Source organism: Parasteatoda tepidariorum, chromosome 4, assembly GCF_982258835.1.
Source record: "Parasteatoda tepidariorum strain Cologne lab strain chromosome 4, Ptep-v5.0, whole genome shotgun sequence".
In the NCBI taxonomy this organism is placed as follows: Eukaryota; Metazoa; Arthropoda; class Arachnida; order Araneae; family Theridiidae; genus Parasteatoda; species Parasteatoda tepidariorum.
In genome coordinates this window covers 36,630,129-36,646,677 of record NC_141758.1, presented here as the reverse complement: position 1 = coordinate 36,646,677, position 16,549 = coordinate 36,630,129, and the positions used below count along the sequence as shown (strand labels likewise).

At 30.0% G+C, this 16,549-nt stretch overlaps 1 protein-coding gene across 1 annotated transcript in view; it reads right to left on the bottom strand.

Moving 5' to 3' along the window:
* LOC107448327 (sodium-dependent phosphate transport protein 2B) overlaps window positions 1–13,610 on the bottom strand; it is a 63,364-nt gene extending 49,754 nt beyond the window's left edge. The window contains exon 1 of the mRNA XM_016063477.3: window positions 13,389–13,610. Coding sequence (XP_015918963.1) covers window positions 13,389–13,530 — 142 coding nt within the window. The 5' untranslated portion in view covers window positions 13,531–13,610. The remainder of the gene's footprint in view (window positions 1–13,388) is intronic.
* Between the last annotated feature and the right edge of the window lie 2,939 nt (window positions 13,611–16,549).

The following is a 16,549-nucleotide window of genomic DNA, read 5'->3' as shown; positions in this document are numbered from 1 at the left end:
AAAGGAACTCCTATATCAAGTATTGGGAGAAATTTGCCTTCGTATCCGAGTTTCGTGCCGATGTTTGCCTTTTTGATGGAACTAACTCGCATTTGCGTTACATGGTGAGGAAAACCATGCTGTAATAAGCTTCTTTCCCCACCGAAAATTCCCTTCGCGTATTTTAAAAGTGATAGTGCCTAAGTTTTCAGTTTTAGGCCTAATAACAATAAAATAATTTTATCATCTTCAATATAATACGAAAGCCTCGTTTTTAAAAGTTTTATTTTGCACTATTAATGAAATGATTAAAAAAAAAATCACAAGTTCAAAAGGCAAACACTGCTCTCCATTTTATCTAAACGAGTATTTCAAAATTCCTCCATGGGCTACGATTGTTATTAGATACCTGCAAGTGATGTCATCGTTGGTAAATCATGGTACTTGTCGATTCAGAAACCAATCAGGTTTCTGACTCCCCCGTGACGTCATTTACAGATATCCAATTAAATCTCAAAATCTCATTTAAATCACATGGTTAGGCATAATTACTTCACTTCTTTCTCGAGTTGCAAGTACCCAAATTGTATGGCAATAGAAAAATATAAATTTAAAATTTTTTGAAAACGATTTTGATTATCATTTTAGACCTGACGAAAATAAAATAATTTTCTCATTTTTAATACAGTAAAAAAGTAGTTTTTAAAAGTTTCATTTATATTCTTAAATATTATTTCTAAAATATTCTTAAATAATTAAATATTCTTTCCAAAAAAAAAAAAATTCGCCAAATTAAAACGGAAGTACTATTACCCTTTTTATCTTAAAGAATAATTGAAAATTTGTAGAGGAATGACGTTTTATAAGGTTTTTAAAAAACATTCCCTGTAGCAATCGAACGAATATAAATTTAAAATTTTTCAAATAGGATTTCTGAAAAATGAGACTTTTTTAAAATATCACGTGCTATTTATCTATTTCACGAGCGTTGACAATAAATTCTTTTAATAAGCTTCATCAGCAAGGTTTCCGAGAAATAAAATTATTCTAAAACTTTTTATTTTCATAATATTTTTGTTAAGTTTTGTGTTGAAATATTATTTATTATAATATTATTTATCATTTTGTGTTGAAATATTATTCTGAGAGAATTATGTGGATTAATTTAAAATTCAAATTCGTTAAAAAACTATTAGGTCAAGTTTAGAATTCCTTAAGCCAGCGCCCTCTACACTAATTCTGAAAATGGTGCTAAACGACAATATAAAAAAAAGTCCCAGTTTTGTGAAAATGAAAAGCGTTTGTGATCCAATTATTTAATATTTAATACTTCAATCTAATGATGCATTATCTGGGTTCATAAAAATTTTCAAAAATTGAAAATTATTCGCTGATTTTAATAAATTTTATCTAGGAAAAATCTCGCCTGATTGGAGATTGAAAAAAAAAGTTTTATAGCTTTTAAATTATCTAAGTTGTTTGTCTGTTCTAAATCCCAGAAATTTCCTTACGGCACGATGATCTCGATGCCGATGATTTATATATGATTTCAAATTATAGTTTTATATCAAGCGTAAGGCCGTTAATTATTTTATTTATTTATTTTTTGGCGAAAGAGCTTTGAAAATCACTGTTATAAAGATATTTTTTAGGAGAAAGCCATAGTTTAAGTACATTAAACAAGAACAAAGCTTTAAAATTAGGTTGTGTATACTGAACTGCTCTAAAAAATATCTGGGTTTTAAAAGGAACAAATACCCTAAAAATATTATACAACTTTTTTTTTGCAAAACATAAAAAAATTGTCGAGATTTTTTTTTATAAATGTTGTAAGCCTAGATAATGCAGCGCAGAAAACTGATTTAATTATTAAAAAAATTAGATAGCAAACGCTTTCCATTTTTACAAAACTGTGGCTTTTCTTCAGATAATCATTTTGCGCTATTTTTATTTTAACAAAGTCTACGCTTATTTTGAAAATGGCGCAAAATGTCAATATGGAGAAAATCGTTCTAATTTTTTAATAATTAAATTGCATAGGCTCATAAATTACATAGACTCACTACATAGGCTCATAAAACTATTCAAAAACTGAGAATAAGGCAGTGATTTTGATAATTTTCATCTAAGTGGAAAAATATCGCTCCACTGACGATTTTCAAAAAAAGTTTAATAATTTTCAAGATATTTAAGTTATTTGTCTGTTCTAAAGCCCAGATAATTCTTCAAGGCAAGATTATATAGTTTTAAATCAAAAAAATAAAAAATTTAAACAAAAAATCCATAAAAAGTAATTAGAAAAAATTCTTCATTCATATTCAAAGCTTATTAGTAATTTGTTTTGTAAATTATAGAAATTTTAATGATGAATTAATATTTCTCTTAAATCTAAATAACTGTAAATAAGTACAAAGGCGACAAATTATTGTTTGGAAGTCAACCCATCTTTGAAAAATTTTTATCTTTAAAGCAAAAAGGGACACCGGTGTCGTTTCCGATGCTACATTTCACAACCAAAAATTATTATCTATTTTTCACTTATTTAGACTGGAATTAATACAAAACTTATTAGAAATTTATTTTGTAAATTAAAGAAATTTTAATGATGAATTAATGTAGCTCTTAAATCTAAATAACTGCAAATAAGTACAAATTTGAAAAATTATTGTTTAGAAGTTAGCCCATGATTGAAAAATTTTATCTTTAACGCAAAAAGGGACAAGGCGTCCGATGCTACATTTCACAACCAAAAATTATTATCTATTTTTCACTTATTTAGACCGGAATTAATACAAAATAATGAAAAAAGTATGAAAAATATGTTGAATCAAAATTCTGCATCAAATGTAGCGGGAAAAAATCCTCTAATTTGACATTAAATAACTCACAAACTAATAATCGCATCAATAACATTTTCATATCAAAATGTTCTTTAAACATTTTTTTGAAAGTGTGTAAAATTTAATTGTCATCGAATAATTAAGTTAAGTTACAATGAGGTGAGAAGCGTGCACGGCGAGACATTTTCGCGACAACTGCGGGAATAAGATTATTTTTTAATATAGAGATTATTAAAATGTCACGTAAATGAAAGGATGGGACATGCATTTAAATGTTTCACTGTCTTCTTCTGAAACTAGAAATGTAACCCAGTTTGTAACGTTTAGTTCACAAATACTCAGAGAAAACTAATAAACAAATGTGACAAAACAAAGATAGTTTAAAAGATACACCATCCTAGAGTCATGGAACTCATTGCGGGTAGTCACGTCTCTTATTTTATTTTAGGCTTAACAATATATGATTCCGGATGAAGTAAATATCATAAAACCCACTAAAAGCACGTAACGACATAATAGCGGTTTTGTAAGAAGTGTTTTGAATATTAAGTATGCAATTTAACTCCCAAAACTAAATTGCACAGCTTTCTTACAAAGGAGTATTTTTCTTAGTATTTAAATTGATTTCTAAAAACTAATATTTAATTTATTAATTAATATTTTTAAGTATACTAAAACATTTCAAGAAATGATTCTGAAATTTGCAGTAATGTGCCATTAACATTCGGTACTTCGGGTTTGAAGATACCCTTCTTTTTCTTAAATGTGTAAGGGTGCGAGTTGTATCTTAGACCAGCGCCCTCTAGAGGAGAAATGCTGCTGTCAGTATCTGTAGCTGATAACAGTGCCCGTTAATTTAAATCAGCTTGATTTGAATAAGTTGAAATGAGCTTGATTTAAATCAAATGATTTTTTTAAAAAAATAAATCATCTATTTAAAACTTTACAAACCGCTTCAGTGTTTGTTTAAAGTTCTTACTGGCGTTAATAATTTTAAAATTTATTGCAGACATTGTGCTGGGTTCATAAATTTCAATTAACGAAATCACGACATCAGTACTTAGAGCGCAATAAATTATAGCACTTCTGTAATGGCGTTTTAAATCTCTGTTTTTAATTTTTCAGAATGCTAAATGAGAACAAAGGGAAGATTTAATATATTTTTTTTTACTTATTTATAAAGCCTTTAAAAGAAATTTTTTGCAAAAAGCATAATAGTAACGAAAAACCTACAAATTAATAGTTTTAAACCACAATCTTCAAAACCACAAGCAATTTTAATATTTGAAATACATTTCTGAATTTTAAAGTAGATACAGTATTAAAAGAAAATTATCATAATACAGCATAAAAAAAGCTGTTGAAAGAAAAATTTAGAATGCTTTTCTTATAGTGAGATAAATATATCTATATATTTAAGTAAAAAGATTAGTTATTCTATATGTTATCAATCTGTAGTTAGGGTAAAGTATAAGACACTACAATATATTTTGTTACTTCAAAAAAAAAAAAAATTTTAAGAAAAGAAAAAAAAAACTTTAGACCAATTTTTTAAACCAATTTTTCAGTAGTTAATAATGATACATTTCATTACCATTTTCAATAAATTTCGGTCATGCATTTGTATGTATTATATATTGCGATATAATACGAACGTTTGTTAATAATTGTGACAAAAGGTACTATCTTCTGCGTTGTGAGCTATTTTAGGTTCTCCAAACCTGTGCTAAAGAATTTATTTTTTAGTTTTCGGTTTCTGAGATATTTTTTCCAATCAATTTGAAATTAAAATCATATGTGCTTATTTGAAAGCAAAACTAAGGAATAATGTGAGCCTTGATACGCAACAGTCAAGTTACTGATCCAGTTCAGCCTTGAACTGACTTGACGAATTAAAAACAATTAAACATTTAAGAACGTGCCAACAAATTACTTTTTCGAGACAAATTACTTTTAATGCAGTTACAAGCTCTATTTAATCGAAAAAGTCATCCATAATCATAAACATGGAATGCACAGCTGGATAAGAGGTATTTTTTTGAACATTATTTAACAAATTTTATAAAATTTGACGCCTACTAAAATGTAAAGTTTTAACAACCTTCAATACGTTCCACTGTTAGACTGGAAAATCTATGACAGTAATTTTGTTTTATCTGGAAAATTATATACAATCTAAATCCACAGGCTGTAATTCCATTATAATTCTAACTATTTTAAAATGTCCTAAACAAAAATACTATTTTCAAACAAAACAGAAGAACCACAAAAACGCAAAAAAGGTGCCACTTCCCCAATTGTGTTTGGAAGACACAGTTGGGGAAGTGGCACTTTTTCATTATTAATTTTAATTATTATATTAACAAATTTTCTATAATATTTCAACTAACTTAAGCGTAAAGTTTTAACAACCTTCAGCGCGTTCCGCCAAAGTTCTCCCTAGGAACAAAAAAGGGCAGGGAGCTGCCTCTTAAAAAAAGGCACTATAAGTTTTAAAAGGGCGCTTATTCAATACCGTAAAAATTTATCAAAATGTGTATTATTATGTAATAACTGAATTTGATCTTTAGATTTTTTTAAATTACCCTCTTATATTATTTTATGCGCATATTTCAAAAAATGATTCTCTCTCATTATCAGAATAACAGAAAAAATTGTAGTTTATAAAAATAATTAAAGGCATGCTAATAGATAATCTCTGGACAAAAAATTTTTTCCAAAAAAAGAAACTAAAAAAAATTATTAATTAATAAATAACTTGAAAGATTTTTATATATTTGAATTAATGAAAATTATAAGAAAACGATCATTTAAAGTTACGATCAAAAAAAGTTAGTTATTTAAAAAATAATTTCAAAAATAAAAACCATTAAAAATTTTATTAATATAATCCCCTCTACTTTGAAAAAAGAGATACTTATAAAAATTTAACGAGTTGAGAATAATCCTGACAAAATAAATATTTGCAAAAGTATTCAGAATTAAACTTATAAACACAGATAATTTTACTGGAGTGTAATTATTATTCAAACAGTAAATAAATATTTTTTTTAAAAATAGAATATGTATATAAAAAGGTACTGTTTTTAAGGGATGGGCGGCTTATTTTTATTAAAAGGACAAAGAGGGCGCGTCTTCAGGGATCAAAGGTCAGGTCAGGGCGGTCAGCCCCTCTGAAAAAGTTTAGGGAGAACAGTGTTGTTAGATTAAGAAATCTATGGTAACAATTAGATATATTAAATATAATCTAATTCGATAGACTACAATTCTATTAAATCCAGGAAAATTTTAACTCTTTTGAAGTATTACAAACAGAGAATAAAGAGTTAGAGAAGTGGTCCTTTTTTAATATTAATCAACAACTTTTTAAAATTTCATACCAGCTAAAGAGAAGATTTTGAACCTTCTATACGTTCCACTGTTTGACAGAGAAATCAATAACAATACTTTTGTTTTATCTCAGGGATTATGTACAATCTAAATCTGTAGGTTCAAATTCCATAAATTCAGGAAAATTTAATCTCTTCTAACGTGTCGTAAACAGAGAATACACAGTTAGAGAAGTGATACTTTTTTAATATTAATCAACAATTTTTTTAAAATTTAATACCAACTAAAGAGAAGAGTTTGAACCTTCAATACGTTCCACTGTTAGACAGGAAAATTAATGACAATAATTTTGTTTTATCTCAGGGATTATGTACAATCCAAATCTGCAGGCTCAAATTCTATAAGTTCAGGAAAATTTAATCTCTTCTAACGTGTCGTAAACAGAGAATACACAGTTAGAGAAGTGATACTTTTTTAATAGTAATCAACAAATTTTCTAAAATTTAATACCAACTAAAGAGAAGAGTTTGAACCTTCAATACGTTCCACTGTTAGACAGGAAAATTAATGACAATAATTTTGTTTTATCTCAGGGATTATGTACAATCCAAATCTGCAGGCTCAAATTCTATAAGTTCAGGAAAATTTAATCTCTTCTAACGTGTCGTAAACAGAGAATACACAGTTAGAGAAGTGATACTTTTTTAATAGTAATCAACAAATTTTCTAAAATTTAATACCAACTAAAGAGAAGAGTTTGAACCTTCAATACGTTCCACAGTTTGACAGAGAAATCAATAACAATAATTTTGTTTTATCTTAGGGATTATGTACGATCTAAATCTGCAGGCTCAAATTCTACAAGTTCAGGAAAATTTTAACTCTTCTAACGTGTCGTAAACAGAGAATACACAGTTAGAGAAGTAATACTTTTTTAATAGTAATCAACAAATTTTCTAAAATTTAATACCAACTAAAGAGAAGAGTTTGAACCTTCAATACGTTCCACAGTTTGACAGAGAAATCAATAACAATAATTTTGTTTTATCTTAGGGATTATGTACGATCTAAATCTGCAGGCTCAAATTCTACAAGTTCAGGAAAATTTTAACTCTTCTAACGTGTCGTAAACAGAGAATACACAGTTAGAGAAGTGATACTTTTTTAATAGTAATCAACAAATTTTCTAAAATTTAATACCAACTAAAGAGAAGAGTTTGAACCTTCAATACGTTCCACAGTTTGACAGAGAAATCAATAACAATAATTTTGTTTTATCTTAGGGATTATGTACGATCTAAATCTGCAGGCTCAAATTCTATAAGTTCAGGAAAATTTTAACTCTTCTAACGTGTCGTAAACAGAGAATACACAGTTAGAGAAGTGATACTTTTTTAATAGTAATCAACAAATTTTCTAAAATTTAATACCAACTAAAGAGAAGAGTTTGAACCTTCAATACGTTCCACAGTTTGACAGAGAAATCAATAACAATAATTTTGTTTTATCTTAGGGATTATGTACGATCTAAATCTGCAGGCTCAAATTCTATAAGTTCAGGAAAATTTTAACTCTTCTAACGTGTCGTAAACAGAGAATACACAGTTAGAGAAGTGATACTTTTTTAATAGTAATCAACAAATTTTCTAAAATTTAATACCAACTAAAGAGAAGAGTTTGAACCTTCAATACGTTCCACAGTTTGACAGAGAAATCAATAACAATAATTTTGTTTTATCTTAGGGATTATGTACGATCTAAATCTGCAGGCTCAAATTCTATAAGTTCAGGAAAATTTTAACTCTTCTAACGTGTCGTAAACAGAGAATACACAGTTAGAGAAGTGATACTTTTTTAATAGTAATCAACAAATTTTCTAAAATTTAATACCAACTAAAGAGAAGAGTTTGAACCTTCAATACGTTCCACAGTTTGACAGAGAAATCAATAACAATAATTTTGTTTTATCTTAGGGATTATGTACGATCTAAATCTGCAGGCTCAAATTCTATAAGTTCAGGAAAATTTTAACTCTTCTAACGTGTCGTAAACAGAGAATACACAGTTAGAGAAGTGATACTTTTTTAATAGTAATCAACAAATTTTCTAAAATTTAATACCAACTAAAGAGAAGAGTTTGAACCTTCAATACGTTCCACAGTTTGACAGAGAAATCAATAACAATAATTTTGTTTTATCTTAGGGATTATGTACGATCTAAATCTGCAGGCTCAAATTCTATAAGTTCAGGAAAATTTTAACTCTTCTAACGTGTCGTAAACAGAGAATACACAGTTAGAGAAGTGATACTTTTTTAATAGTAATCAACAAATTTTCTAAAATTTAATACCAACTAAAGAGAAGAGTTTGAACCTTCAATACGTTCCACAGTTTGACAGAGAAATCAATAACAATAATTTTGTTTTATCTTAGGGATTATGTACGATCTAAATCTGCAGGCTCAAATTCTATAAGTTCAGGAAAATTTTAACTCTTCTAACGTGTCGTAAACAGAGAATACACAGTTAGAGAAGTGATACTTTTTTAATAGTAATCAACAAATTTTCTAAAATTTAATACCAACTAAAGAGAAGAGTTTGAACCTTCAATACGTTCCACAGTTTGACAGAGAAATCAATAACAATAATTTTGTTTTATCTTAGGGATTATGTACGATCTAAATCTGCAGGCTCAAATTCTATAAGTTCAGGAAAATTTTAACTCTTCTAACGTGTCGTAAACAGAGAATACACAGTTAGAGAAGTGATACTTTTTTAATAGTAATCAACAAATTTTCTAAAATTTAATACCAACTAAAGAGAAGAGTTTGAACCTTCAATACGTTCCACAGTTTGACAGAGAAATCAATAACAATAATTTTGTTTTATCTTAGGGATTATGTACGATCTAAATCTGCAGGCTCAAATTCTATAAGTTCAGGAAAATTTTAACTCTTCTAACGTGTCGTAAACAGAGAATACACAGTTAGAGAAGTGATACTTTTTTAATAGTAATCAACAAATTTTCTAAAATTTAATACCAACTAAAGAGAAGAGTTTGAACCTTCAATACGTTCCACAGTTTGACAGAGAAATCAATAACAATAATTTTGTTTTATCTTAGGGATTATGTACGATCTAAATCTGCAGGCTCAAATTCTATAAGTTCAGGAAAATTTTAACTCTTCTAACGTGTCGTAAACAGAGAATACACAGTTAGAGAAGTGATACTTTTTTAATAGTAATCAACAAATTTTCTAAAATTTAATACCAACTAAAGAGAAGAGTTTGAACCTTCAATACGTTCCACAGTTTGACAGAGAAATCAATAACAATAATTTTGTTTTATCTTAGGGATTATGTACGATCTAAATCTGCAGGCTCAAATTCTATAAGTTCAGGAAAATTTTAACTCTTCTAACGTGTCGTAAACAGAGAATACACAGTTAGAGAAGTGATACTTTTTTAATAGTAATCAACAAATTTTCTAAAATTTAATACCAACTAAAGAGAAGAGTTTGAACCTTCAATACGTTCCACAGTTTGACAGAGAAATCAATAACAATAATTTTGTTTTATCTTAGGGATTATGTACGATCTAAATCTGCAGGCTCAAATTCTATAAGTTCAGGAAAATTTTAACTCTTCTAACGTGTCGTAAACAGAGAATACACAGTTAGAGAAGTGATACTTTTTTAATAGTAATCAACAAATTTTCTAAAATTTAATACCAACTAAAGAGAAGAGTTTGAACCTTCAATACGTTCCACAGTTTGACAGAGAAATCAATAACAATAATTTTGTTTTATCTTAGGGATTATGTACGATCTAAATCTGCAGGCTCAAATTCTATAAGTTCAGGAAAATTTTAACTCTTCTAACGTGTCGTAAACAGAGAATACACAGTTAGAGAAGTGATACTTTTTTAATAGTAATCAACAAATTTTCTAAAATTTAATACCAACTAAAGAGAAGAGTTTGAACCTTCAATACGTTCCACAGTTTGACAGAGAAATCAATAACAATAATTTTGTTTTATCTTAGGGATTATGTACGATCTAAATCTGCAGGCTCAAATTCTATAAGTTCAGGAAAATTTTAACTCTTCTAACGTGTCGTAAACAGAGAATACACAGTTAGAGAAGTGATACTTTTTTAATAGTAATCAACAAATTTTCTAAAATTTAATACCAACTAAAGAGAAGAGTTTGAACCTTCAATACGTTCCACAGTTTGACAGAGAAATCAATAACAATAATTTTGTTTTATCTTAGGGATTATGTACGATCTAAATCTGCAGGCTCAAATTCTATAAGTTCAGGAAAATTTTAACTCTTCTAACGTGTCGTAAACAGAGAATACACAGTTAGAGAAGTGATACTTTTTTAATAGTAATCAACAAATTTTCTAAAATTTAATACCAACTAAAGAGAAGAGTTTGAACCTTCAATACGTTCCACAGTTTGACAGAGAAATCAATAACAATAATTTTGTTTTATCTTAGGGATTATGTACGATCTAAATCTGCAGGCTCAAATTCTATAAGTTCAGGAAAATTTTAACTCTTCTAACGTGTCGTAAACAGAGAATACACAGTTAGAGAAGTGATACTTTTTTAATAGTAATCAACAAATTTTCTAAAATTTAATACCAACTAAAGAGAAGAGTTTGAACCTTCAATACGTTCCACAGTTTGACAGAGAAATCAATAACAATAATTTTGTTTTATCTTAGGGATTATGTACGATCTAAATCTGCAGGCTCAAATTCTATAAGTTCAGGAAAATTTTAACTCTTCTAACGTGTCGTAAACAGAGAATACACAGTTAGAGAAGTGATACTTTTTTAATAGTAATCAACAAATTTTCTAAAATTTAATACCAACTAAAGAGAAGAGTTTGAACCTTCAATACGTTCCACAGTTTGACAGAGAAATCAATAACAATAATTTTGTTTTATCTTAGGGATTATGTACGATCTAAATCTGCAGGCTCAAATTCCATAAATTCAGGAAAATTTTAACTCTTTTAACGTGTCGTAAACAGAGAATACACAGTTAGAGAAGTGATACTTTTTAATAGCAATCAACAAATTTTCTAAAATTTAATACCAACTAAAGAGAAGAGTTTGAACCTTCAATACGTTCCACAGTTTGACAGAGAAATCAATAACAATAATTTTGTTTTATCTTAGGGATTATGTACGATCTAAATCTGCAGGCTCAAATTCCATAAATTCAGGAAAATTTTAACTCTATTAACGTGTCGTAAACAGAGAATACACAGTTAGAGAAGTGATACTTTTTAATAGCAATCAACAAATTTTCTAAAATTTAATACCAACTAAAGAGAAGAGTTTGAACCTTCAATGCACTCCACTGTTAGACAGAGACATCAATAAAAGTAATTTCGTTATATCTGAGGAATTATGTACAATCTAAATCTGCAGGCTCGAATTCCATAAATTCAGGAAAATTTTACTATTTTGGAATGTCTAACATAGTAATGCACCGTAAACATAGAATGCACCGCTGGAGAAGTGGTACTTTTTAATATCAATCAACAAAATTTTCCAAAATTTGGCACTTACTGAAGTGAAAAGTTTCAACAACCTTCAACGAGTGCCGCTGTTACACAGCAAATCAGTCACAACCATTTTGTTTCATTTGAAAGATTACATATACTCTTAATCCGCAAGGTGTAATTCCATAAACTTAACTTTTTTCATAAAAAAAAAATTTGATACTTCGTAATAATAAAATACACAAACTGAAAGTATTAAGTTTTAAAACGAATAATAATCAGTTTTCTATCATTTAATCCCCATTAAAAATACATTTTCATTCCATTATCCCTGAGGTATTACATCAGTGGGTAGATCAACTGTAATTGTTTTGTTTTGGATAACAGACTACGTATTTTGCAGAAGATAAATTCTGTTAAAATGATTGACCTTTAAAAACGTGGCCTGATGGATTTAAAAAAAATACAGTAAATGAACACCTGTTTCTCTACAATTTTTATTAAACGATTTTAATAAAAAAAAACTAGCATTTAAAATTTTACTCATTTATATGAAGCAAATTACAAAATGAACAAATCCAGATACAATTCGGATTTTCATTAAACAGTATGTCATTCATGTTCGAACGGATCGATAAAAAGGCTTGATTTTAAATTTATTTTTACTATCTCAACATAGAGTTACGGTGATGAGAGGTAAATATTAAAGCTGCATATCATCAACTTTTGATATTTCGCATCTTTTGGGAAACATTCATATTATACAGAGATTCACGTCAATTACATATAAGCCGATAAATTAACGATAAATCTGTATTATGAGTGTAAGTTTTAGTTATTGTCTTAGTACATCGCAGCAGTTTTATGAGAACAGTGAAGCAAATTACACAATGAACAAATCCGGATACAATTCGGATTTTCATTAAACAGTATGTCATTCATGTTCGAACGGATCGATAAAGAGGCTGGATTTTAAATTTATTTTAACTATCTCATCTAAGAGTTACGGTGATGAGAGGTAAATATTAAAGCTGCATATCATCAACTTTTGACATTTCACATCTTTTGGGAAACATTCTTATTATACAGAGATTCACGTTAATAAAATATAAGTTTATAAATTTACGATAAATATGTATTATGTGTGTAAGATTTAAATTTTGTCTTTAGTCTACAATGCTTATTTCTGCAGCTTTTTGAGAACAGTGAAGCAAACTACGCAATGAGTAAATCTGGATATAATTCTAATTAATTTTCATTAAACAGTATGTCATTCCTGTTCGATGCGGATCGATAAAGTGGCTCGATTTTAAATTTATTTTTACTATCTCATTTTAGAGTTGCGGAGATAAAGAGGTAAATATTAAAGTTGCATGTTATCAACTTTTGACATTTCACATCTTATGGGAAACATCCTATTATACGGAGATTCATCTCAATAACATGCCGGTAGACGAATATCGATCGACACGAACTCTCGCAGACGACTTTGCGGTGGCAAGATTTCAAACGATTTTTTTTATACACAAAATTGTTTTTAACAAATTGCCATTTTGGAAAGAAAATATCTTGCCAAAATGAAGAATTCCGGATTTAAAAAGAAAATGGTGGAGATTCAAATAGCTTGTGTTCCAATGAAGGATCTTTAGAATCGATTCCTCGAATTCTCCCTCGTGTGTCAAACGATCGAGAGAAAAGATAAGTGATATAATATTTACCTGACCATCTCGGTCCTTGATCACAAATGTCCGGCAAAGCCCAGGGGTCATCGGACACAGGAGAGGACATCATCTTCGTTTCACCATTCTCGTTTACGATGCAGGAGGGAGGAGAAGAATTTTTCTCTCCTTCCATCTTCATCTGCAAACGAACAGAGAATGTGTTCGCTTTCACTCTGCTATGTCGTCATCAGGTAGTTCCTACAGCACATGCGCACTTCCGAGAAGTTGACGTCGTTTTCCACTGCTTCATTTGCGCATCATTTATTTATTTACTTACCGAGCGGAGCGCGGGAGTATTAGAGGGAAAGCTTGTTCTTTTTTAAATCAAGGAATTTAACGCAGCGGCAAAGAGAGGAAGGGATTAAAGACATCGTCATGTACTTTATAGTCCACAGAGTTACAATTTGGGATAGCCTCTGAGGAAATGGATCACTCAAGACCCCATTAAATATTTACCTAAGAATTGAAATAGATAATGATTTTTTTTTTTCGTATTTTAGTTCGAAAAACTAATATTTTTCTAATATAATTCTAACTGTATTTATTATTTAATTTTCAAATTTTCTAGCAGGATGAAGTTGAAAATTTTAAGTTTAAGGTCTCTTTAAATAATCATCTAAAATTGATGGAATATATCTTATTTTCGAATTCTACGATTTGGAGAGCTTTATTTTTTTCGGAAGTGAAAGAAGAAAAATCGAGTCAAATAATTTGGACGATAATGCTTAGATGAAAGATTTAAAATTAAAATTATTTCATAACAAAATAGGAAACTGAACAAGCACCATGAGATTTTTAACTTAACTCCCCATGTAAAAGTTGATTTGATTTCCAAACTATTTTTTACTTTTATTTCAAACGTTTTTTATAAATTTTAAGCTGTTTCTAAAATATTCAATGATATCTAATAAACCGGTCGACCAATTTGTATAAATTTTCCTCAGTAATAACCACATATTATTCTTATGTGAACTGATGCTCAATTAAAAATTTTATTTTATATTTTATAACCGTCGTTTAACAGCCGACGCAATCGTTTTTGGATCTACGACTGCTAATGATCAACTCCATAGCCTTGTAATTTTGAACTCAATTCAGAAAACAAGGGAACTCCTGGATCAAGTTTTGGGAGAAATTTGCCTCCGTGGAAGACTTTTTGGTGGAACTAACCCACATTTGCTTTACACGGAGAGGGAAACCACGAAAGCCTCCCAAGGTTATCTTGTCACAAGGGGACACTAACCCATGATCCGTCTACCACTGAAGATATTTTACGTCAGCACTGTGGTCGGTGCAAGCCGGATGCGGAATTCGTATCGACAAGCCATCGCTGGGATTCGAACCCTGTTCACCTCATTGGAAGGCGAACGCTCTATCCCTTGAGTCATCACGGCTCATTCAATAAAATTGTACAAATTTTTAATACTAAAAAAATTAAAGTTCGTAATTGGAACTCTCTTTCCAAATAAAAAAAAAATGCAAAAGTATTTTCATTCGCAACTTATGAAATGAAAAGCTCATTTATTTTTATACATCACTTAATATATGAGAAATTCGGAACAGAGTAATGTATGAAACGGAAAATAAGATCGAAACACCTTTATATCTATTTTTTCTACGGAAATTTTTTTTCATCACTTGATATACACTCTATAACAAAAAAATCGACGCACCAAGAAGGAGTTATCCGATTGAAACGAAAATTGGTGGATAGGAAGACAATGTACAGAATAGTAAATGATTAAAATTTCAAAACAATTGCATAATTTATTGCAGAGTTACAGTAACAAGTTCAATAAGGTGTTGACCCGCCTCTAGCCTGGATACAAGCTGCCACACGGCGTGGCATATACCGATAAAGCTCCCGCATGGTCTCTTGCGGTATTTCCTGCCAAATTCGATCCAATTGTCGAACGAGGTCATCAACATTCCGTGCCAGATGCAATCGCCTTCCCATCATATCCCAGACATGCTCGATGGGAGAGAAATCTGGTGATCTGGCCGGCCAAGGAAGAGTTTGAGAAGCTTGCAGACAGTTCATAGCAACACGTGTCGTATGTGGTCTGGCATTGTCCTGCTGAAAAACCAGCCCAAGGCGCAGCAAAAGGAACGGTAGCAAAACAGGTCTTAGGATGCCGTCGACGTACCGCTGCGCAGTAAGTGTACCTCTAATGACGACCAAAGGGGTCCGGCTGTCAAAGGAAATGGCACCCCAGACCATAATGCCTTGTTGAGGGCCGGTGTGGCGTACAATAGTGAAGGCAGGATCCCCCCTCTGCCCTGTGCGTCTCCAAACACGTCTTCGATGATCGTCAGGATACAGTTGGAAGCGGGATTCGTTGCTAAAGACTATACGTCCCCAGTCGGCATCATTCCAGCCTGATCTGTTCAAAACATTCATGCATACGAAATTTCAAAGCAATCGGATGATTGCTTCTTGGTGCGTTGATTTTTTTGTTATAGAGTGTATTTTTCACAAATTTGAGTAATGCTTTGGACTAATGGCTGGACGCCGTTAGATAAGAAATCGTGCCGACAATAACTATCAATGATAAGTACTACTTTCAATTTTCATTTTTTTTTTAATATAATTTCTTGAGACAATTTTAAAAATGGTTAGCTTCGTAAGTTAAAGGAAAAGATTTTATTCCTCTGTGACACCTTGCCTTTATTGATTTTCTTACAGGTTTTAGCTTCTCTGTTCTATTTACAATCAAGCACAACAAAATAGCGAATCCTCCTCAGGCGGACATTTATATACATGGTTTTGTATAAAGTGTATTTTTTTAAAAGTCCACTTTCAGGGAAAAAAATTAAGCTTATTTATTTTAATCTCCACAAAACTTTCCTTATCGACGCTAACACTTTCATCGCTTGGTTTCGAATGTTGAAATTTTTAAATTTTTTTTTTTTTTTTGAGAAATATTACGGAAGCATATTTTTGGCAATTTTGAAAAAACCATCCCCTTGTGTTAGCAAAAACGAGCAAATTGCAAATCCCTCCAAGCTTACGTAAGAAAGCCCCATTACCCCTCCGTCCTTGGTATTCGCCAGTAATCTAATTTTAGGCATAAATTCAAATAAATGATGTAAATATACACGAAACAAGATTTACGCTTTGGTTCATCGTATAAAAATTTGAACAGAATATTCTTTAA